Source organism: Lupinus angustifolius, chromosome LG03 (genome assembly GCF_001865875.1).
Source record: "Lupinus angustifolius cultivar Tanjil chromosome LG03, LupAngTanjil_v1.0, whole genome shotgun sequence".
Lineage (NCBI taxonomy): Eukaryota > Viridiplantae > Streptophyta > Magnoliopsida > Fabales > Fabaceae > Lupinus > Lupinus angustifolius.
In genome coordinates, this window is record NC_032011.1 from 13,148,686 (window position 1) to 13,174,159 (window position 25,474).

At 30.9% G+C, this 25,474-nt stretch overlaps 2 protein-coding genes across 2 annotated transcripts; both read right to left on the reverse strand.

Annotated features, from left to right (window-relative positions):
• On the reverse strand, nt 1,652-5,914 carry LOC109343410 (NAC domain-containing protein 82). The gene is made up of 5 exons (XM_019581678.1): nt 5,781-5,914; nt 5,132-5,656; nt 4,750-5,027; nt 4,187-4,576; nt 1,652-2,227 (listed from the first exon to the last, which is right to left on the reverse strand). The coding sequence occupies exons 2-5, from the start codon at nt 5,286-5,288 to the stop codon at nt 1,967-1,969; spliced, it is 1,086 nt and encodes a 361-aa protein (XP_019437223.1). The 5' UTR covers nt 5,289-5,656; nt 5,781-5,914; the 3' UTR covers nt 1,652-1,966.
• Nucleotides 15,711-19,875, reverse strand: LOC109343411 (probable Histone-lysine N-methyltransferase ATXR5). The gene is made up of 6 exons (XM_019581679.1): nt 19,399-19,875; nt 19,191-19,271; nt 17,044-17,273; nt 16,810-16,910; nt 16,502-16,714; nt 15,711-16,208 (listed from the first exon to the last, which is right to left on the reverse strand). The coding sequence occupies exons 1-6, from the start codon at nt 19,751-19,753 to the stop codon at nt 16,049-16,051; spliced, it is 1,140 nt and encodes a 379-aa protein (XP_019437224.1). The 5' UTR covers nt 19,754-19,875; the 3' UTR covers nt 15,711-16,048.

Below are 25,474 nucleotides of genomic sequence, written 5' to 3' on the forward strand. Positions count from 1 at the left end.
GACACAAACCTTGAAAGGGATCAATTTCTTACCAAAAATGGTAAGAAAATACTATTAGTAGTATCCAAAAAATGACCCGATGAGTTTAGTTAGAAATATTAATTATTTAAAAATCATTAAAAATGTATTAAAATAGTTAAAATTATTAAAACAAATATTTCTATTATATAAAAAGTACTTGTCTTATTTTTATTTTTTTTATCAAATCTATTGAAAATTTTCTATTTAAATAAAATTTTATGTAATGTGGTATCTTGATAGTTTTGAAACATACCCTTAGGAATATATATTGGATAGATAATTATCCCTTAATTATTTTTTTGGTACTATCAAGGGTATCTGCTCACCTTTTATGGGTAAGGAATTAATCTCTTTCAAGATTCGTGATGTCCCTCCCAACAAATGTCACTCTCAGGAATCGAACCTTCGATATTGGCGATCCAGTGGAGCCTTACATCATAGACGAATGTCTTCTTGGTTCCTTAATTATTATTTATGTATGAAATAGCCTTATTGTAGTGTTTATAAGGGCTGACAATGAACTGAACCAATTCGGTATTAGTTCAAAACTCGATTCATTATTTAGCTTAATAAACTTAGTTCATGAACCAAATGAGTCGAACTTGAACTAAAAATTGAGCTCATTAAATAAACGGGTCGAACTTAACTTGAATACAGTTCGACTTGTTAGATTCATGAGTTGAATTAATATATATATATATATATATATATAAAAACTAAAGTTTATAGATATTATGATACATGCATTATTGTTATCATATACATTAATAAGGTTACAATATTTTTTATATTTATTGTTATTTCATACATTAATAAGGTTATATATAAACAATATTTCTTTAAAAATAATTAATTATTGAGTTAATGAACCAATTCGAACTGAGCTAAGCCAAACAGTTCGCGAACTTTAACCGAGTCAAATTCGAGTTAAGAAAATAACTCGTATTGAACTCGAATCAAGTTTCGAGCTAAACCAATCCTTATCAAGCTGAACCAAACTGAAATCTAGTTTAACTTGATTCGACTAATTTCCAGCCCTATTTATAACTTAAAAAGCTACTTTGGCTATTTCCATAGTCAAGCATCATCGATCTCTAGGATAGAGTAAGCATTTCAAATGCTTTATATAAACTTTTCACCAACTTTGTATCTAGACTACTCATGGGTCATAATTTTGTTCTGGTTTGACTACAGATTCAATTCTTTAATGAATGAGTTAAGCCAAATTTGACTGGGCACATCTAAACTCCACTTTCAACCAAAAGATATGATAGTAAAGTGAGAAAATATTTAAAATTCCTTGTCACACAAAATATTATATTTTTCTCCATTTAAATGTCTTTAACTCCCTTGGATGCATTTTTCATCTATGGTTGACCTGTGCCTTAAAATGAGTGTGTCTAACTTCCCCTCCTTACTATGATATGCCAAATGAAGCTCTCTTCCTCTTTAAGGTGAGGTTATTCTATTGACTTCATTCAATGTGTGATTCAAAGAACATTCCATAGTACCCAAAGCACTGGAATGGTCCAGTTGCAGCAAGTTTAATACGAACAATAACCAAAATTTTATCTCACTAGATGGTGTAGGCTTCAATGTTGGTAAAAAAAAGGATTAATCTTAGATGTCGGAACAGTTTCCAACATAATCAGATCAAACAATAAAATACTTTATAAGTTCTAAAAGAAGCCCATGAATTAATCTTAACAGAATAATAGAGACCTAGCTTTCAACATTACCAGTGAACGTCATGTTACAACTTATTCCAGAAAATGAATGTTGAAAGCAAAAGAAACAAACTTCATACCATGATAAAGAAGTCTTTAAAAGGAAAATGAGAAGACAACCTATTGCCTTTCTGATCCACAATAATTATGATCTAACAATTTTCTGTGGATACTTACTCAATTTTCAAACCTTATTCATCTTGGCTTTGAACTACCCATCAATCATGTTTAGTCTGCCAGAACAATGGCGCCTCTAAGTCAATCAACTCCAAGAATCCTGGAGGGTCACCAAACCTCAAGATATCACTTGTAGAAAGCATTTCATTGGTGTTATATTCATCTTTGTCGACACGAGAAAAACCATGTCCATCACCCAATCTACCCAAGTTGTCAAGGTCTCCCAAACCCTCAAATATCTCATTTGGATCAAAATAAGGTGTGCCATTAGCAATATTATCCTGGCCAGTATTATCAACCTCCTGTTATCCCACAACAATAAAATCAGCAAAAAAATAAGAGAATATCATTTGGTTATTACATATTATAGGATTAAAAACTACAGATAAATCCTGTCAGTAAATTCATATGGATAGAATTATAGAAAAGAAATAATATCTTACATATACACTCAGACATCTCAATCAGTGGATTCAGTTGTTCAACGACAACTCGGCCCTCCAGTTTTTGAAGTTTTTTAGAGGTCAACCCACATCTAGTTAGTCAATAGCATCCATCAGGGAAGTCATTTATGCAGGTCCCAACCAGATTCTGGCCAGCTCTTTTCTGGCACAGCACAGGGGAGTATCTCCCTGCTTTGCATCTTCCTCCATGCATGTTTAAATTTCAGTTTTCTTTTTCTTTTGCATTTTTATCTCTTTTATTATAAATTATATCTTATCTTCCACATTTAAGTGCCCTGACAGTAATTTTTTGGAAATGCTTTACAGCTCATACATGATACTCCCCACAAAATAACGAGTTGTCATCTATTAGCTTTATTTCCTTTGTTTATTGCATAAAGTGCTTGTTTTATAACATTTATTTTCACTTCGTACAAAGTACTTTTAAATATTTGATTATTATTATATAATTCTAACTATTTTAGATAGCATAACAATTATATTTATAATACTGTGTATATAAATACCTAAATTTTGCAATTACATGATCTCAATGTGGATTTATAACAGAACATCTTTATAATGTTACACCATTGTAGCATTTTTAGGGTCGGTTGCTCTGTTCTGCTCTGCTATCTAAGGTTGGCTAATTAGGTCAATATACTCTTTTATGCATAAGAGCACACAACAAAATTAGGAAAATGAAAAGGGCAAACTACTAGACAAAAATTTAATCAACCTTTGAAAGTTGGTGAACATACTCTAGATCATAGCAAGCTACAAAATTAGCAAAACAAGTAAGGGCAGAACTACAAGACAAAAAAAAAGGTAATAAAATTCAAGCCCTACCCTCCTTGAACAAAAAGGAGAGTATATCTTTACAAGGCTCCTGTAACTAAAGTTTGCATGAAAAAGGGGGAAATGGACTGTGGCAAATCAGAGGCTCACAGAGACAAGGGACATAACGACACATTGTGATCTCTTCTTACAAACTAGCAATTTGACAGTGATTCGGTTAGGATCAGTGCAGATATAAGAAATACAAAGGGGAGAAGAGTGGGGGATGAGAAAGAATTGGATAAGGAATTGATGAGGAAAGAACTAGGCCACTTGAATGCCCAGGTTATCCATTTTCATCTCATTTCCTGCAATGTTTTATATCTTTGTATTATTCAGCTTAGACCCCAGAAACATGATATCAACTCAATGTCAGCTTGAGAGATGACTATTTTCTGTGTTGGTGTGTGATTTCAGGCCAAGTTTCTATCAGGGGAAATTGCACAGTAAGTTTGTTAGTTTATTTCTTTGAAAAATTAAGCACTAAGACCATAAGAAAGCCTTTAGACAATATCTTTTGTGAGGTGAGGAAATCAATTGGATTCTCAAATGACACCAAGTCCGAAAATTACTAAATAGATAGCAATGAAAAGTAGTCTTTAGCATCGTAGACCCTTCTAGCCTCAGAAGTTGAATAAAACAAGTATAAACACTCAAGCTGCACATGAATTTCAAAGTACAAATCAAAGGAAACCAAAGCAGGATGGATGTTTTTTACAACATACACAGCAATTTCAAAGATATCTACCAAGAATAAGGTCAATAAAAATGTTCTCACAATTAAATAGTAAAAACAAATTGAATATGAAAGAGCTATATGAAAAAAAGGAAGGGGTGGGAAATAAAAAAACTGTCAACAAATTAAATAAAAGACGCCATCATTGGGAACATCTGGCAAGTGGCAAATACACAAACGAAAAACAATCATGACAAAATTCCTCACAAGACAACAGCATAAATAAGAGGGAATAGATTCCATACCTTAATTTTGTTGCTCTCATTTAGAGCCAGTGTGTCATCGTCTTTGAAAGAATTGAGCATTAATAAAATGTCATCTTCAGCTTGATTACTACTACTTGGAGGAGCTGGAGGAAGTGCCAAGCAAGAAGGCGTCAATTCGGATAGACATGACACAGAGGTCAACCCAATGCATTCACTTGTAGAAGGATGCATGTCTTTTGCAACAGAACTTTGACATGCAGTAAACTGAAGGTGGCCTTCAGAAGACAGAGCTGCAACAGGGAGAGATTCTACACAACCAATTTCCTCATCCTCATTCCATTCTTCTTCTTGAAATGGTCTTCCATATTGTGCACCATTTCTGGGACCAAGACCTTCCTTTTGAAACACCTTACAAATTACATAGGAGTCCTGCAATAGAAACAAACCAGAAGTCAACAATAGTAATATATTTCCTTGGTCAAAAATAGTAATATAAACCATGCTATATCCAAGGACTTCACAGTGAGCTGATACCTATATCTCCTTGGTCAAAAATAGTAATATATTTCAGCAGCACATTAAAACTAGAAGTCAAAAGTTACCTGGAGAATGCCTTTGTCAGATAGCTCCTTATCTTCAAGTCTGAATTCGTGCATAACCCAATCAGTTCGGTCTCCTTTAGGTGCTCTACCCGTATGAAATATCAAGGTCTTAATCATGCCCACAACTTCATTTCTATGTTCAATCGATCTATCCTTCCCAGTAGTCTTCCAATACCCAACTTCTGTTGCTCGATTCATCCGCGCTCCACTTGCATATTTCTTCCCTCGAGGGCAAAAGAAGAACCATTCCAAATCACCAGTTTTAAGCAACGCCTTATCTGAAAAAACAAACAATAAATGAAACCATATAAGCACAAATACCAGAAATCGACCAACACACACAGAGTACTCAACCAAACTGACGATAAATTTGTGTGCAAACCTGGGAGATCCCAAGGAGCAAACTTGTAAATCTCAACTTCAGCAATAATATCGAAAGGGAACTTCTTCCCTAAGACCTTCCTCTTGAGAAAATACTTAACCAGCTCAACATCAGTGGGATGAAACCGAAACCCTGGAATCAAATTCATTTTCGCCATAGAAAAATAATCTAGTAACTTCAACTACAACCCCAATCTAACAAAGAAACCTTCCTCACTACCAGTGTGGTGAAAACAACAACAACAACAATAACGATGTCTGCTTTGAATGGAAACCTCGTGCAGCAGCGCACGAAAGCAACAATAACAATAATAACGATTCGAAAAAAAAAAAAGAGAAATAAAATTAAATAAACCCGAATTGAGAGTGAAGCGAGTCAAGTCCAATGACGGAAGAAGAAATTCCAAGAACACCAAAGCCTTCCCCGGTTCATGAAGCTAAAATGGAAATGTAATCCATCGATTGATGATGATAATGATGACGATGATGTATTTGGGAGAAGAAAAGTCATCGGCACAGTGGAACCCTAACATTTGCAAATGTTGATCAACAAATAGTGGATTGAAATAGAAGAGAAAATCGTTTCATCGTGTTATTAGGGTTTCATAGCGATTATTACGAAGAGAGAGAGATAGAGAGAGAAAGCTTACCAGGGAAGGAAAAGGAGGAAGCAGAGGACTCACTCCAAACTCAGAATCGGTGAATATTAGAGTCACTAAGAAGTGAGAAACAGAGTTCAGGGTTTTGTTTATATATTGCTTTTTTCTTTTTCTTTTTTATTATTTGTTGATTTTTCTTGGGTGGGGTTTCTATATTTAGGTTTTGTGTTTTGAAGTAAACGCGGCTAAGTAAATTTTCATGCAATTCAAATAACTGTTTTAGATGATTATATATATATATATATATATATTAATAAGTTGTTGGTCTAGTGGTATAAGGTCTTACTAGATTTCTATAATGACTAAGAGGTCAAATGTTCGATTTCTAAGAGCGACATTTGTTGAAATGAACAATCATACATTCTGAAAGAAATTAGTTCTTTACTCGGTAAAAAAAGTAAGGAAATATCATTGATAGTACCAAAAATTTCATAACAGGTGACGAATAGACATCATTAAATAAAAAAGTAACGAATGTAACTAACCAAAATAGTGAATAGACATTATTATTATAGTATTTTGATTTGTATTTACAATATATCATATTTTGTTTAACTTAATCACATTCGTCACCATTTTTTGTTTAAGAAATTACATTTATTTCTCTTACAAGTATAGTCAGTACGATGTATATATATAATTATAAATTTCACTAAAACTCATGTGAATATAATTACTTTTAAAGTAATATAACTCCTTTGGCAAGATTAAAACTTGTAGTAGTTAATTTCCTAACAAAAATGGTTAATAATACTCTATATTTTTGGTACCAAAAAATTTAAAAAACATATTGCAATATAAAAAAAGTAATTATTGGTGGAATTAGCAATTAAAAGAATATACTCTCTTTTCGGCTCATGCATTTTTTTTAAATTACAAACAATACAAAATTCTCACTCATGTAATTTTTCCAGTTATCATGTATTATTATTTAAGATTAATTTTTTATATGCAAATATTACTCCATTATCCCATTTTACTTTAAAATTTATTTATTACAGATTAGAAACTTATAATTTCTAATTAAGGTGGACATCATATATTTAATACAATTATATCAACTATTTATTTTGGGTTATAAAACTAGTGATCTAGTTACTAACAACCTATCAGACTTTTGAAACTGATAACAGATATGGACTTAATCAGTGAATATCCAAACAATTGGCTTATAAGAGATAATCGGAACCTTATAAGTTAATGCATAAGGAACGATTATGGTCCCCAATACACCAAATCACAAATAGTTTCCACCTCTCCCATCAGAGAGAAAACGAAAGTCCCAAAAGGAATCAAAGATTTGGTTGAGGAATGTCATCATACCAAAACTCTCTCAAAAGTATATGAAATGAGTAGATCTTAGAATATTAATTCAAGAATTCAGGTATGACTTTGTATCATTGTTTTATATTATCTGTGAGAATCATGAGATTCAAGATCCTAGGATTGGTATTTCACTAATCACCATGAAATATCTAACAAGTGGTATCAGAGCTTTATGTTCTGAATTTTATGGTTCTCCATTAAAGATGTTTCCCCCAATTTTTTATGAATCCTAATTTTTTAAATTTGAGGGTTTTTATGTTTCCGCTATTGATTATGAAAATTGAGTATTTAGGAATAACGAGAATAATTTTACCCGCTTCTGCTTATTTAAATTATGAGTAATTTGTATTATGAATTCTTGCAACATGTGCTTGAAGTATATATTCAGATATGTGTATGAACGTTGTATTAACTTTTATGACTTTGTTGTGCAATATGTATATTATATGTGCACTAATATCTCACTATTGGACATTGACTTTTGTCACTTTCAACTTTGAAATTTGTTAAAATATATGTATAAGGTATATATGTGTTAAGATGTGTTTTTATTTTATACATATACAATCTGGAATTCATGACCTTTTATATATTGAGAATTAAAATATACATATATACATATGTAATTGTTTCCAGCTTGAAGTTGTTATAATGTCTGGAATTACTGATCAAAATTAATATATATGTAATGGTTACGGTCAAAGCTTAAAATTATATATACTTTACTATGTTAATGTGTTAAAGTGTATATACACAGTGTTACATATATGTTTTAAGATATACATGATCATATTCGATTTAGAATTTTTGATAATGATTTGTATATATCTTTTATACTTTTTACTCTAGATCTACTTTGTATTTGATTAAGATTGCATCCATTTTTATGTGGTGATATATATGTAATATAATTTTTTTTATTTGTAATTATATTATTGAATTATTTTGTTAATCATAAAAGATATCAAATCTGAAAGTTTTAATTCCAAAATGATAAAAAAAAATTATAATGAACCCATATTGTTTTCCTTTTGTCTGGTAATTATTTTTTGAATTAATTGATGCAATATGTTGGCAAACTAACCTCTATTATGGAAATTGATTAAGATTGCACAGATGAGTATGAGATTATTTATGTGAATTTTGTTTGGTTCGAAGGAAGACACAATTTGGTCAAGTAATAACATACATGTGATGATAAATAAGTAACAATTATAAAGTTTTTTTATATGAATAATAGTCGGTCCAAAGAAAGGTTATTGTTTAACAAAATAATTGTTAATATTTGATCATTACATTGAGAGTACCACTTACAAATTAATTTCTATGTCCAAAGACTAGAAATTGATGTTGTGTTGGGTATCTTGTGATGAGTCTATTATATGAACATGTCTTGTTTATATATATTACATGACTTGTTTGTTTAAATGATTGCAACACTTATGTTTGTTGCATTGGTTGGTGGTTGATTGCATTATTAAGTGATTGTTATTGTTGAAGCACTGTTTATGTTTGGATAGTTTGTCCTGTCATGTTTAATCATGTAATACCTAAACCTTATAAATTTTCGGACTTTGACGAGCCGGACCAACCGAGTCTGCTCGTTTTGACACATCTACTCATAACTCAATCAATTCTCTAGCATTTCCAGAGAAAACGGCCACTTTTCACTCTATCAAAAATATCAAACATAACCAATAAGATATTGGTCAAGTAGTATAAAGCTATGTTAGATCCTCAATATAACCAAAAAGTTAAAGATTCAATTAATGAGAGCGACATTTGTTGAGACAAGCTACAAACTCTAAAAAAAATTAATTTCTTACCCTTTTGAATAATGGGATACTCTTGTTAGTACCAAAAAAATATTAAACATATTTCCATTATCTTATTAACCACAATCTAAAATCTAAAATCCAAAATTGTCAATAAAAGAGAGAACCAGAGATAATTATTACATAAATCTCAATAACGTCCACGTGGAGTTAATTTTCCATTATTATAGCGAATAATCTTCAAAATAGTAATATAAAAAAAACCCATAATCATCTTATTCCTCACCTTCAGCACACAACATGGATAATTGCCAACACATCTTCAAATCATTTCACTATGTTTGCACTACAATTACAAACAAGGACTTGAGAGGCAATTAATTGTTTTTCCTCATATTTTCAATGACAAAAAGGAAATTTCATGATAAACAAAAGGATAAAAATGTCATTACATATTATCTTTCGTACATTATTGTGGGGTACTTACCCCTCCATTAATGGAGAGAATCCTTACTCTACAATTATACGGAACATGCCTCTTGACCTTACCATCATCAAAACGAGTGAGACTCCTCTCCATAACTAGCAACCGGAGAGGGAAGTATTGTGGAATATCAAAAGGAAAACTAAATGCATGGATATTTATGTCATTTTTATTTAAAATGTGATTATATTTATACCTATAAAACTTAAATGAAATAATCACTTCTCTCTCTATTACTAGAAAAGTCTCACTCCTTCAAAACATACACTCCACCTACTATGAAAACTTTTAAACCAAAGAATCAAAGGTACATAATATCATCAACTCTTTATATCCACCCTTTTTCTAGACATACTTGCATGAAATCACTTAGCTAATGGTAAAAGTTAAAAAAACAAACAAATTTTACAAATATATTTCAACTCGTTATGTTATATCCGTGATTGAGAAGAATAAAACCTGCAGTCAATGATTACATGATAATATGTATACTCTTTTCTTATAACAATCATTCTCTCCTGAAATTATTTATAATTGAAACAATTTATACAATATCTTCTCAAAAGTTAAAACATGAGCTATATAGAACCTGATTAAGGGATAAATGCTAGATAAAAGAGAAAAAATTTAAGATATAAGTTTCCAAGGACAAGAATGGAGATTCTTTACCAGATTGACGTCCCACCTATTTTGATGCAAACCATACTTAATGCAAATAACTCTTCATTTACATCAATTACTGAATTTCGAATATGAACTTTGTTCAAGATATGTGCAAGACAACACTCATTTCTCATCCTTAGAAGACACTCATGCATGTACATAAACAAACTCATGTCCACGATTTATTTTGTTGGTATGACCAATGTATCTCACCTATGAGTAACGAACTAATACATTGTTTGAGAGTTGGATGAAAGAGAGAAAAATATTTTGAAGTCATTTAAAACCCCCAACATGCCTATAAGGTTACCTGAATTTGGGTTTTTTTTAGATAAATATGTCAAAGTATCTTAACAACCTTACTAAAATTTTATAATTATATTTTTGTCAATTTATTATTGCTAATTAGATTTTTAAAAGAGGGTAAAACAATATTCTTGCATTTTTAACCTTTCATTTTTCCCTATCTAAATTTCACTCTCTCAAACAAGTAAGAGATTTAACTAAATTTGTCTTCATTTCTTTTTCCCTTCCTCCCCCTTGACTTCTCTTATTTCTTTTCCTTCATAACTCCTAAACATGACCTAAATGAACTTTCAAATATATTTACATCTATAGTCTCTTAAGGGTTCTTTTGTGAGTTGGTTATTGGAGGTCTTGTTGCTGTAGCTTGCAACAATTCTAAATGACATGAAATAATACTTATTGGCTGAGTCATGACCAAGTCACTCTCTATAAGACATTTCGTGGCACTGCCCAAAATATGCAAGCAGACTATCAACCACACCGTCCCTAGGATAAAACAGCCCAAATCTCTGTTATCAAATTCTTACTGCATTGTAAGAACCGATCTCGAATACACCCACAATAATATGGCTACTACTATCAATTTTCAAAATTCCCACAATATGGCTACTAGTGCCAATTCTCGAAATTCCCACAACATGGCTACATGTGCCAATTATTTTCCCACAATATTGACTACTAGTGTCAGTTCTCGAAATTCCAACAATTTGGTTGTCTATGCCAATTCTTTGTGCCACAGAAATAAAGGGGGGAGTTTGCCGGAAATATGTCGACGGAAAATACGAGGGAGAAAGAAAAAGTTGAATGAAAGCGCATTCAACTTGGGGCAAGAAAATATGAAGGAGAACTTATATTTATAACATGAGATTTTTTCTAAGTTCCCCATTTCTCCTATGTAGGACTTGGGATTTGTTTTTTCAAAACTCTTCTATGTAGGACTTGAGAGTTTTTTAGATTTCACACCCAAAAGTTTCTACTCATGGCTTTCAACAAATCAGGTTCCAACAATCCCCGACTTGAAATTAAAAAAAAACAGATTTTTGAGAATTTTTGTGGTCTCAATAAGATTGTTCATAAACAAATGTGTTATGCGACTTGAACATTTGCATAGTGAGTAAAATTCAGATTTTACTAGAGTGACTCGTAGTCTTGAACTCTATCTTCAACATCTAACCACACAACATTTTCAAATGTGTATTCAAAAGCCCGCGTGTTAAAGGTCATGCACGTCTATCCCAGTATAGTGAATGTTCTAGAAACTTATGCCCTAAAATTTTATAGGAAGCGACACCCACTTCCACATTCACATAGACGATTCTATCAAGAGTACTCATGTAGCCTAGATACTCCACTCCAATTGAAGTATAGATCTTATTAAGAGTTTAACTAATCCTTACATATGCTACATGAATCTTGCTTCTCATAGTTTTATAGCATGTTCATTCTCATATCATTTCACAACTTGTTATTACCCATTAAACTTGTTTCTTGGGATCTTCAGTCAGTTAGGTCAGGTTACTATCATGATTGATCCTTGTTCTAAGGGCAATAGTCTCATACTCTTAGAAGTATTATGGACTTTCTCGATAGCTAGTCATTTTGTCAAATGATCTACTAAGTTATTATCAACGTGTACATGATTCACTCTAACAGCCCATACAGAGAGTAACTATCTAATAGTGTTGTGCTTACGAAGAATATGTTGTTTCTTACCATTATAAAAGCGGTTCTCAATTTTTGTGATAACCGCGGTACTATCACAATGTATAACACAGCTGGAATCGGTTTTTCCCATATGAGATCTCTGCAAGCAAGCTTCTCAGCCAACTTGCTTCATCACTAGCTGTTGTTAATGCTATCATCTCAGCTTTCATAGTGGATTGAACCAAAATAGTATGTTTCTTTGACTTCCAAGAAACAGCCCCACCAGCTATGCTAAATATATAGTCACTGGTTGCTTTGGAATCATTTGAAAGAGTGTTCCAATCAACATTGTTGAATCCTTCTAGAACAGCTCGAAACCTTCCATAATATAATCCAAGGTTTATTGTTTTCTTAAGGTATCTCATTACCCTTTCTATAGCATGTTAATGCTCCATACTAGGTCTATTGGTAAACCTTCATAATAATCCCACAATATAGGCAATGTCGGGTCTAGTGCAATCAGTTGCATACCGAAGGCTGCCAATGATGGTAGCATACTCAGTTTGTCTTACACCTTCACTAGTGTTCCTAAAAAGTTTTACACTTGGATCATATGGTGTGCTAACAGGTTTATAATCAAAGTATTTATATTTCTTTAAGATATTTTCCACATAGTGAGATTGATCCAAAGAAATTCCTTCTTTTGATAGTAATTTTTATACCAAAGATTACATTTGTCTCTCCAATGTCTTTCATATCAAGGTTGTTAAATAATAATGATTTTACATTATTCACAACATGAATGTTGGAACCAAATATGAGTTGGTCATCTACATAGAGGCATATGATAATGCAAATGTCATTTTCTGATAATAAATGCATCTGTCACTTTCATTCACCTTAAACTCATTCGGGACCATTAAAGTTAAACTTTTCATGCCATTGTTTAGATGATTGCTTAAGACCATATAAAACTTGTCCAATTTACAAATCTTTCTTTCTTGCTCATGTATTATAAAACCTTTAGGTTGTTCCATATAGATTTATTCTTCTAAATCATCATTTAAAAAAACAGTTTTAACATCCATTTGATATACTGCTAAATTATGTATCACAACGAGTGATATTAGTACTATAATGGATTTATTATAGTAACAAGTAAAAAGGTGTCAAAGAAATTTACATTCTCCATTTGCCTAAAACCCTTAACTATAAGGCGAGCGTTGTATTTATCAATTGTGCCATAAGGTTTCATTTTCTTTTTCAATACCCACTTATAACCAATAGGTTTGTAACTAGGAGGCAAGTCAGCTAAATGTCAAGTCTTGTTAGACTCTAGAGAATCCATCTCATCATTTATGGCCACTTGCCACAAATCAGCATCCAAAGAAGTCAAAGCTTCTTGGAGTGTTGATGGATCATCTTCCAATGTATAGACCATATAATCAGGTCTATACGTTCTAAGAGTTCCTGCCCTCTTACTTCTTTTAGGTTCTATTTCATATATTTCATTTCTTATAATTATCTATAATCACAAGTATGTGACTAGTTGATGTGTCCCCACTATTCTTCAATTTAAAAGAGAATTTATTTTTTATTGAAATCATCAATGTTAGACTCACTGATCATTTTTGCATTAAGGTCATAAACCCTTTACGTCTTGCTGTTTACAACATACTCAATGAATACACATTCATAGACTCTGTGAGTTTAACTCTCTAGGGGATACCCTCATAAATAATTTCATGAACAATTCTCTGTATCTCATAGGTCGTAGTAATTTTAGAGATTATCAGACAACTCATTCAAAATGAAATTCTTACATAAGTAATTATTTTGATTGCACAGAGCTATTTCAATTGCCAGTTTATTCATTTCCTCTTTTTTCAGCTTTTTCCAGCACCACTAGGACATCGATTTTTAGAACGTGGACAATTTTTCTCATAGTGGAGAAAAATTTCATCTTATGTTGCCACCGTTTGAAATTTGTCTCATCAAACTGAAATGGTTTGTTCAGGTCAAAGTTGTTCAGTCTAATAATATTATCTACAAATATCATTGTAGTAGAAATGTCATAAAATTGTTGTTATCATAGCTTGCAACAATTCTAAATGACATGAAATAATACTTGCTAGCTGAATCATGATCATGTCGCTCTCTTTAAGATGTTCCATGACACTGTCCAAAATGTGCAAGCAGACTATCAATCACGCTGTCCCTAGGATAAAACAACACCAATCTCTGTAATAAAATTCTTACTGCACTCTAAGAACCAATCTCGAATACTTCCACTACAATATGGCTACCGATGTCAATTCTCGAAATTCCCACATTATGACTATCAATGTCAATTCTCGAAATTCCCAAATATGACTACCTGTGCTAATTCTTTTCCCAAATTATTGACTACCAGTATCAGTTCTCGAAATTCATACAATTTGGCTGTTTGTGCCAATTCTTAGTGTCACAGAAAGAAAGTGGGAGAAAATTGTCAGAAATGCGTCGACAAAAATATGAGGGAGAAAGAAAAAGTTGAATGAAAGCACATTCAAAAATGCGTCACTGAAGGGATGATGCTTCTATTTATAACATGAGATTTTTTTCAAGTTTCTCATCTCTCCTATGTGGGACTTGAGAATTATTTTTTTCAAAACTCTTGTGTATGAGATTTGTGAGTTTTTAGATTTCACACCTAAAAGTTTTCACTAATGGCTTCAACAAACCAAGTTCCAAGAGGAGGCTATGTAATCAATTGCGGATAGCGAGCATAGCAGCCAACCCCCAAAAACAATATAGCAGGATAGCTTATAACTAAGGGTAAAATATAAAAAAATTATACCTACACATATAAATATACAAAAATATACACTAAATTAAAGATATATTTGATTAATTCTTCTTCTATGTTCTATTCCCATGCCATATAAACATTATTTACCGTGAGTTTTAGCAACACACCATTTGTAATAGGTATAACATTAGGAGGTTGAGATGAACTCATGGTTTTGCAACTCCAAAATGAAAGAAGGGAAGGTTGGAAGAATCTCCGCATGAGATGAGAATGACAAAAGGAAGGGAAGCAAAACATTTGTAAATGTGCAAAAAGTGTCAAGAGGGAAAGCAAACAAAAATGTGCAGAAGGAAGGAAATAGAGAAGGAGAAGAAGTGTGGTTGGGTTGCTATTCTGTGTTAAAAAGGGAAGGGAATGTTTTTTATAAAAGAGAAAAGAAGGTGAGGGTTGTGGCTGAATTGGGCTGCTATTCAAGTGTTTTAGAAATGGGAGGGGAAGGTGGAGCTAAATTACTAAAAAAACCCAAGTCACATATTAAAAATAAGGGCAAAAATGACTTCTCACTTATAAAATTAGGGTTTTCCTCCAACAAGCAACTTAGAACAGGTTATGACCCGCAATTTAGGGAAGAAGATTGTCGCTTTTCAATCTACTACAAGTGCAACGATTGTCTGTACAGCTAACCGTCGTTTCATCGCGTTGAGGGGATGGCAACCTCCACTATGTCACTATCCCACCACTATCGCGTGCAACTTACTACTTAGATTATAGGGCAATAGAAGGGAGAGAAATGCTTCAAATCATGAAATACATTTGTAAGATCACTCTCAAGCCTTCCTTTTCCCTCTAAAAATCAACCTAGGCTTACGTTGGCATACAAAACAGGTTTGACCGATATTACATTCAAAATCAATATTTAAAAGAAGTAATAATTGAAAAGGAAGAGGATAAAGTTAAACATTGAATGCAATATCTTCAAAGCAAAATCTTTGAAACTTTTACCTTCCTTGAAACAATTCTAAAAAAATGTATACCTAAGTTCATATTTTGAGATAGTCTAGATGAAGAATGTTTTCCTTTGGTACCCCATTCAACTCTAAGCCACAAAATTGGGCTAGCTCTACAGCATAAATTACAATGAATTATTATGACAACAATGGAGGAAAAAATGTTTGATCTAAAGAAAAATAAGTTAAAGTCTTCAAGAAAATCATGAAAATCCTTTCAGGAGGATTTAAAAGGATCGTTAAGCGATATTTATGACTATCAATCAGACAAAATGATGAGTTGGGTATTCATCTTCATAACCATTATAGTCATAATAAAGCCTCTCCCCCTTAGCAATATCACGAGTGGCGACCAAAAAGACTCTGGATTCCCCATTAACATTGTACCTTAAACATTTGCAATTCTGCTTCTTCTTACCATCCCTGCATAGAAATGGGATATGTTTTAAGCACAATACTATTAAGAATTAGTAATATTAGTGTATATATAAAAAAGTATTCGCATTTTAGAGAGTTAAAATCCTAACTTGAGTTCTTTAAAGAGCATACCAAAGCCAAACAACTTATAGAGCGCACTGCAATTAGTATAGTAATACAAATGTCCACATGAAAGAAGGAATCTAACTGTAATTATTTCTTTTGTTTTTCTCCTTCCTCCATTCCTTTTCTATTCTTTTTATTCAAGAGTTTGCACAAAATAAGTGAGAAAAGCTTACGGGGTATGATTGTTTATGCCACTAATGAAGCGAGCAATATTTCCACGTTTGTCCGCGCAAATGACAAGACTATGCACAGGTTCTGATGCTAAAATCAGGGTCATTATGCTATCACAATCATCGCGTTCTCGTTTCTTGAGGTAGTCCACATCGCCAGTGTATTCTGCAATGAATGTCATATCCTTTATTGGGCCATCAGCCTCCACAGTATAGCTACATCACAAGGTGGATAAAAGTTAAAGTATGCTAAATATTAAGAATACCAAGCATTGATTTTCTACTGCATGTGACAAGTTCAAGGTGACTACCCTTCACATGAATCGAAAACAACCATGAAAGGTGGGCATTCGCCTCTTTTGGACATAGCTTTGCAGTGCTCCATGGTTTCCGTATCCTCCTTGGTAAGAATCTAAGGAAAACAATAAAATATTCTATCAAACTAGCACAAAATGATGGAGATGTGCATACCAATAAACTTATTTGTTACAGGTCCAACCGTTTCTAGGGGGTCAAAAACTACAATAAAATTAATTAGCTGAGACCTGCATGCCACCACTTTCTAAGCCGGCTTCATTAGCGGATCTAGGAGCCATTCCAGGCAAGTAAGTGAGGTGATCACTGAATTCAATATTCAATGCTGTTAAAGCAGAAGCAAGGGAACCCATCTGTTTCAGTCTCTGGGCAGGATCTTCTGAAGGAACAAATGGTAATAGTCTCCTTTTTTTCTTCTGTACTATCCGAGGTCCTGAACGTTTCCGACGCTTCCTAGCATCTACAAGTCCAGAAAGGATAAATCAATAAAAAACTTCCAATCAGATATTGTATATTGAGAATTAGCATATATATATATCCCTCAAAATTGAGGCAAAAGTTTACTTCAGGGCACCCTTTACAAATTCCATGAATACTGAGAACATATAAAAACATGTCCATATAGATTTACAAAAAGGTACCTAAAGGTAACTCATTTTGGTCCTTTACCTATAACAAATTATCTGGAGATTCATGGTAAATCCTAAGTGCACTAGAAGCAAACATGGAAGTAGGTGTTTTATCAACCAAAACCTAGGCATAAGAATATAAAAAGGATTTAAACATGTATAATTTATTCTGTAGCCTTCATTATTCATAATGAAGAGCTAGTTGTAACAAACGTTTTTTATTAAGTAAGCAAAAACCTTTCTAGTTTCCATTAAGATACATAAATATCTAATCGTTAAGTTCTCATCATAACTTAATTTGCTGCCCAAATCATAGACCACTTTTGAATCAATCTAACTTCATTGATTTCAAATTTTCCTTTTCTACTTTTCAAAGTCTTCATTAAAATCATGAGTCTGGCATCCATATGCTGCAATAGATTCATATTATGGTATAAAAGTAATTAAGAAAACAGCAGTTTAATACACTGAAGCTTGTCCTGACTGTTGATAATTTCAGCTATAACTTATTACACATGATCGGTGGTTATAATATTAGAATTAGATCGGGGAATAAGTGCATTTCCTTATGAAGTCGAGAGAGTTTAGAGCTATCCATGAAGGAAAATAAGTCAAGGACACTTCTCCACAAGCATGAAGATATATATATACACACATATATATATGCTAAAAAATTGGATGTAAATAGACAAAACCTCAGATGAAGATCATCTTTGTTAATTAAGAACCATGAAAAAAGAGGATTATGTCAGTGGTTGAACAGTGAGATGTTTCACTGGCCTCGTTTCACTTCAAAGAACAGCTTAGGCTTCAGACCAGCTCATAAAATGTGACTTAGCAGCTTCCTCACATGTTTGTGTCAGTTCAATTTGAACACTATTGTGAAAAGGAGAGGTTTAGAATTTAGATATTAAAAAACTTCAGTTAATTGCCTCATAAGTCCAAATTAGTTGCCCCCATAGGGCAACCGCAATAACTACCAGATCAAGCTTAGATTTGTTTGGAGCTCTATAATGGAAACATCTCTACTGTAACCCCCATTTACCACAAAATTGGGAAAGAAACACTCCACCAGTGGAGGTGCATTTCCCAGTGGCTCAAGAATATTAATCCCACACACAACATAAATGCTGCAGTTACAAAAGGTTATTACAAATCTTGAAAGATTATTACATTTACTTATTCATGTTTCCAATAAACTCCAAAGACATAAGCTATATAATATAATATAATTCTCCAGTCCTGCTGTGAGTATAATAATTTTCCCATATAATCTGTTGCAGCCATGCTACATGAAGCCCCACACTTGGGGGAGGGTGGTCTTAAATCTGCTAAAGCTATGAATGGTTTTAAATTACAGTTGCAGTAACATAGCCTTAACCGCAATTGCGGAAAATGGCCCACAATTTGAAACAATGAGTCTTATTATGACTATCACAAAACATTTAAAGATCAAATTTTTATATCCAATTTTCTTAGAAAAATTATAAAAATTTAATCTTGGCTTTGAGAATAAAATATTAAATTTTTTTAATCTGAGCTGCCACTGAAGCTAGGGCTGGCAAAACAATCCATACCCCAACCAATCCATTATTCATCCACATTGCTTCCACAAAGCCAAATATTGATAGAAATTGGGTTATTACAATACAATTATCCAAATTATGTTATGTCTTATTTTTATTATAATAATAAAAAGGGTTCAAAAAATTGGTTGATAAGAAATGTCTGAAATTCTGCTTATCTACCTTGAGAAGAAGAAGCTTTGTTCTGAACATTATGATCAACCTGAATCCCAAAAAACTCATATATCTTCTTCTGAGAGAAACCTAAAACACAAAAAATATATAAAATAAACGGTCACAAACACAATGCAACATTCATAATAAAAAAACTCAAAAACACAAAATCAATTCAATTTCATTTCACCAATTCATTGAATTCACAATCTCTTACTTCTAACTCGTTTCATTCTCTCTCCCGAACACTTAGGGCAAAGCCACGATCCAATCGGGATCCTCACCACAATCGGGCTCACACATTTCATGTGAAATCCTTTATCACATTTATCGCACAGAAGCAGCTCCTCCGGCAACTCGCCGGAGCCACATTGTTCGCAGCTCAGGTCGCTGTAACTGTCGCTCTCCAACACGACGTACCGCGCCTTCGCCATTATTTCCGTCATCATCTTGTACTTCTTAATCGCTGGTTCCGGCGACGGAGGAGGGAGCTGCGGCGCCTGAGTGCGGCGGATGAAGCCGACGTGCCTCTGAGATGCCGTCGGTGATCGTAATGAGGTGGCAGGAGCCATGGCGGGGATTGGAAAATTCGAGAATGGTTGAGGGTAGAATTGGAATTGAAAAATATAACGTTTTTATTTCACAACTTAGTTCTCTTCTGCAGAGAAAGAACAACGAGAATGGAATGGCTGAAGAAAATAAATATAAATAATAATTAATTAATTAAAAAAGGAAAATAAATATAAATAATAATTAATTAATTAAAAAAGGAAAATAAATATAAATAATAATTAATTAATTAAAAAAGGAAAATAAATATAAATAATAATTAATTAATTAAAAAAGGAAAATAAAAAATAATTTATTTATTTATTAATGAAAAAAGGAAAATGGAAAAAGTGTTTGTGAAGTTTTATGGTTTTGCCTTTTTTCTGTTTCGTTGGTGTCTCGCGGGAGAATGTGGTGGCAGCTAATGGTGAAAGAAGGTGAATGATACGTATAATGACGTGGCAGGTTATGATTGGTTGAGCTAACGTGAACCCGGCATGCGCACAAACAATGGTTTTACGCGTTTATCATCCAGTATAGCCGTTTGTTTTGGTTTTCTGGACTAAATATATTTTTTTTATTATAATTAGGAGTATTTTCTCACCAATCCAATAATTATTGTTATAGTAATGCTAGTATGTTATTGTGTAACACTCAAAATGACAACCTTTTTACTCTGTTTCTTAAATGATTACTTTAACTAGTAGACCATTTATGATTCTCTTGATTAAATAATTAATCTCTTTTATGGTACATATATTTATCTGTCAACAAATATTGATATCAGGAATCAGACATTTCATCTTTGGTTTAAATATTTATTTTAATTTTTCAAAATTTATTTTTGTATGTAATAAAAATTGAAAATATTAATCAAATATGAGTAAAGTTAGTTTATGTATTATTTTTATGATGTCTTATAAAAATTATTTTGACTCAAATTTCTATTAATTTGAATTTTTATTTTTTTTAGAAATGAAATTAGTTGGTAGGGAATTTATAATAAAAAAATTGATATTCTCTTTTTTATTTATTTGGGGAGTATTCCTGATTTTTGTTTTCAAATTTGAAAAGAGCATTAAATGAATATTATAATTTATTACTTGCATCCTAGTCAAATCATAGCAGTATGAATCCCTATAAAAAATATTTTATGATTATTGCTTTTCCGTGTTAGGACATCATGTACCACAAGGTTAAAAGAATGAGAAAATTGTGTAGTCAACTAGTCATTGAAGTAGTGTTAGTAGATAAAGAAAACTTTTATGGAAACATATTTATATATATAATTAATAAAATTTTGATGACATAATAAAATTTTAAATTTAATTAAAATAAAATCATAAATATAATATTATAAAACACAAATTTATTTATTTCTCAAAATATGACATGTTGAATAAATTTCATACAAGTTTTATTAGTCTTTATTTCCGATGTACCAAAAAAAGTACAAGTTTTACTAGTTATTCTACTATAACCAGTGACTACTTTCTAATAGTCATTCAATATCTTGTCCATCAACTTATACTTCTCCACATATTTCATAGTTACATCACATTTTCTTATATTTTAAGATATAAAAAAAATGTATATATTGAGTTTGATACACCATTTATCTCTAATTATTATTGATTTTTAAAAAAAATAATACAAATAAATGATAGATGATACATTTATTATATATAAATCTTTATGTTAATAGTGCATAGATATTATATTCTTAAAATATTATAATGTAAGTTTAATTTATAAATAAGAGAAAAGAATTGTATTTACCAATAATGTATCACTTTATATACCGTATTATTTATTATTAATATTTAGTTATTATTTATTCTTTGGAAAAATAATTCAAAAAAGTGATGTAATAGATGTGTATAAATTTTGACACTAATAATAATAATATATATATATATATATATATATTACATTCTATAAATAATATTTGAATAAAAGTAGTTTTGAAAATATATTATGAATTTATAATTTTTTAACAAAAATTTGAAATTCATTAATATCAATCAAATGTAGAAATAGTAATGTACCAAAAAAAGTAAAATTTACCAATTTTTTTTATAGGAAAAGTAATGTCCCAAAAAACTAAAATATACCAAAAAAAAATGTAGAAATAGTATCAATAAGACATTGATCGACTAGTGTGAGGTTTTATTGGATCTTCAAGTACCTTATCAAGCCAAAGGTCACATATCTGATTCTTAAAAATGATAGTTGCAGGAAGAAACAATATAGAGATTAGTTCATCACATACACTGTGAACACATTAATTATAAAAAAATGCAAAATAGTATTATATATAAAATAAAAATCGGATTTATAAATATAAATCAAATAAAAATTAATTCTTTAATATATAAAAATATATTACTTATGGAAAAATAATATTCTTTAAGTGTTAGTGTTTCACTGCCAATTAGAAGATATCATTTATCTTAAAAAATAGAATGAATTTAATTTGTACTTACCTCCATTATAAAATTTGATCTACGAAATTCCTTATTGAGCTCAGTTTTGGTTTGACTTGGTTTGGCTCATTTCCAGCCTTAAAAAATAGTATCAATAAAACCTTGATTTATTGGTATAAGACTCTATTAGATCTTCAAGTATCTTATCAAGCCAAATGTCACATATCTGATTATTGGGAACAACACTTGTTCTGATGAAGAAAATAGATATTAGTTCCTCATCCCATGGTGGAAGCATTCTTTATAAAAAATGTAAACATAGTATTATAAAATAAAAAACTGAATCTATAAATATAAATCAAATAAAAATTAATTATTTAATATATAAAAATATATTACATATGGAAAACAACATTCTTTAAATGTTAGTCTTTGGCTATCAATTAGAAGTATCATTTATCTTAAAAAATATACTTTCATTATAAAATTTGATCTAATAATAATTTTAATTCCTAATTTTTACAATCATCAATTACTAATACAAATATTGAAGGAGACACGTATACAGGTACATTTATTACCATAAAATTGGAAAATCTTCATTGTTACATTGATGTCAAGGACTTCGGAAAAGATAATTAAACTATATTGTCTTGGTCTAACTTAAGTATTATTTGGTTAGGATGTGCAATGAAGTAAACCATTTAGGTAGTTGTTAAAAATTCGATTCTCTATTTAGTTTGATAAATCTGGTTTATGAAATAAATGAGTTGAAGTTTAGCTTATTGAATAAATAAGTCAACTTGAGCCAATTATAGATTATTCATTAGGTTTATGAGATTTTTCAAGAGAGTGATTCAAGTAATCAAAAAATTCATATAAATATTGGAATAACGATAAATTTGAATTTTACAACCACATATAAATATTTAGAATTAAAAAATAGTTAATGATCACATTAACAAAAATCATGTGTGTTTATATTTTAATTTTGATCATTCAAATAAGATTTTGTGATTCATATTAATTGTTTTTTTTAATTTTTCACAATAACAATTGTTTTTATTTGAATCAATTTCTATAAATACATATATGTAGAGAATATTCACCACACTAGATAATCTTTTATACATGAATTTTAATTGATAGTTGTTCTTATTATTAAAGTTTACCAATCTTGGTTTATATATATATAATCCACCAACTCTGATATGTCTTTAAATTTATGTTGATATGTTCGTTAACTCATTCGAAACTTCATGAAATTTAATTGAATTAAACATAAACTAAAAAAATAGTTTAGATAAAACTCGACACGAGCCAATGCTTAACAAGTGGACCTTAGGTGAGCCAAACTCACTCATTTTCATCGCTATGTTTGGTCTATAGTATTCATGGCAGTTTTTTTATGTACTTTAATGGTGAAGGAACAAGGAGAGTCATGGCTATAATTTTTAAAAGTAAAACATTATTGTTCCCGAAAAATTTGTTAACCACCAACTTAGTCCATCAAAAGTGTTTATACCAAATAAATCCTTGAAAAATAAAATGGACACCATGTTCGTTTATCCGTTTCACACTGTCATTTAGCAATAGAACAAGTGTTGATGTGACACATTAACTGCCATTGTGAATACTTTTCGACATCGTCGAGTTCTTTCTCTAGAACGATGACTTCTCAATCAGTTATAAAAACGCCACTATTTAGCTTCTTGCTTAGTCTGTATTAGAGTTATCTTTCTAGAACTATGGTTTCTCAGCGCTAGCTCACCAGCTAGCGGATCTTAATCTAAATTTTAGAATATGAAATAATATTTAATTAATATTTATAATTAAATTATTTAAGTAACGAAAATATAAATAAATATATATGATTAAATTAAAGGTAAAATTTTCTGCTTTTGTATTTTCAATATAAATCACTATATTGTCCGTAAGAAATTTATTATCTATCTTACTATGTAATTTTGTTTGATTGTCTTTATTGTTTAAAATAATATTTATGTAGTAGTTGAACTAGTTAAAATAAGACGAATAATTTGATAAAACAATATATAATTAAAGACATATGCTTGAGAAATTTTCAAACTTAAATGACTAACGATAACAAGAAAGAATTGTTGGAATTGACATCTCAAACTAACCTTTTGTTGCTCATTGAAATTCATGGGATAAAATTTTTGAACAAAAAAATACATATATTATCAATATTAAATGATTTATAAGCAGTCTTAAGTATATATTATCAATACATACATAATATCTTTCATCAAGTGTAAAGTCATTACAAACTCAAATGAAATCGTATTATTATAAGTAACATTATTATTATCTATATGTGAAAGAAAACTTGATCTATTATATATGATTTTTAAAATCATCATATAAGATGCACTATATTTATTTATCAAGCTACAAATTAAAGAAACATGTTATTTCCAACGAATATCTCCATAAAGATATCATTTGACTATAGGAAAAATGAATACATCTACTATTCCAAAAGTGTGTTACTCTAGTGTCACTTTTTATAATTTAAAACTTTAATAATTAACTATTGTTTCGCCAATTACAATAAGTATCACATAAAGTGAAATACTTTGTGGAAAAAGAAATATATTCTAAAGGTAAAAATATAAAAAAGATATTTTAATAAAAAAATTCAAGGGACACCTGCCCCCACCTAACCCTGTAATGATCCACCCTTGCTCACCATTGACCTCTCCAATGAAGAAAACACAAGAATTGTGGTTTAATTTGTTTGATAAACACCTTTAGAGATGGAATGACTTCTTGGCAAGTTTGTTGGGTTTGTACTAAATCAATCTTTTCGGTTAAATTTTACTTACTTTCCATTTTATATTGTTCCACTTTGTTGATGTTGGTGCAAAGGAATCATTGTGCAATTTTGGCCGAATGCATTCAAATAAAGGAGAGAATGTTGAGTGACTATCAATGTATATTATATTTTAGGATTAGCAACTAGAGCCACATTGAAGCGCATATAAGATATACATAACTCGTATATATATAGTTTCTTACCTTGACCTTTTATATTATATAATATTATCTTATCATTTCTTACAGACATATAAGATATCCTATCATTCTCCGTAAACCAGATAAGACAATATATCTATTAATTGAATAAGGAAATCCATCCATTAATCACTTTCTATAATCTCACTTCAATATGAGAGTAGATAGTCAACATTCATAAAGTTTGGTCTAAGACATTGATATATAGGTAAAGACCCTATTACTTGAAAAGCAAGTCTTAAACCTGAGTTTTAGAATACAACAACCTCCACTTCACAT

Excerpts from the sequence above, each read along its gene's own strand:
- LOC109343410 (XM_019581678.1), bottom strand. The coding sequence starts at position 5,288 with ATGGCGAAAATGAATTTGATTCCAGGGTTTCGGTTTCATCCCACTGAT. Across the intron at positions 5,028-5,131 it reads TGCTCCTTGGGATCTCCCAG|ATAAGGCGTTGCTTAAAACT; the intron begins GTTTGCACACAA and ends TTGTTTTTTCAG. Across the intron at positions 4,577-4,749 it reads CTGACAAAGGCATTCTCCAG|GACTCCTATGTAATTTGTAA; the intron begins GTAACTTTTGAC and ends TTTCTATTGCAG.
- LOC109343411 (XM_019581679.1), bottom strand. The coding sequence starts at position 19,753 with ATGGCTCCTGCCACCTCATTACGATCACCGACGGCATCTCAGAGGCAC. Across the intron at positions 17,274-19,190 it reads CAAAGCTTCTTCTTCTCAAG|ATGCTAGGAAGCGTCGGAAA; the intron begins GTAGATAAGCAG and ends CTGGACTTGTAG. Across the intron at positions 16,911-17,043 it reads TAGAAAGTGGTGGCATGCAG|ATTCTTACCAAGGAGGATAC; the intron begins GTCTCAGCTAAT and ends TGTTTTCCTTAG.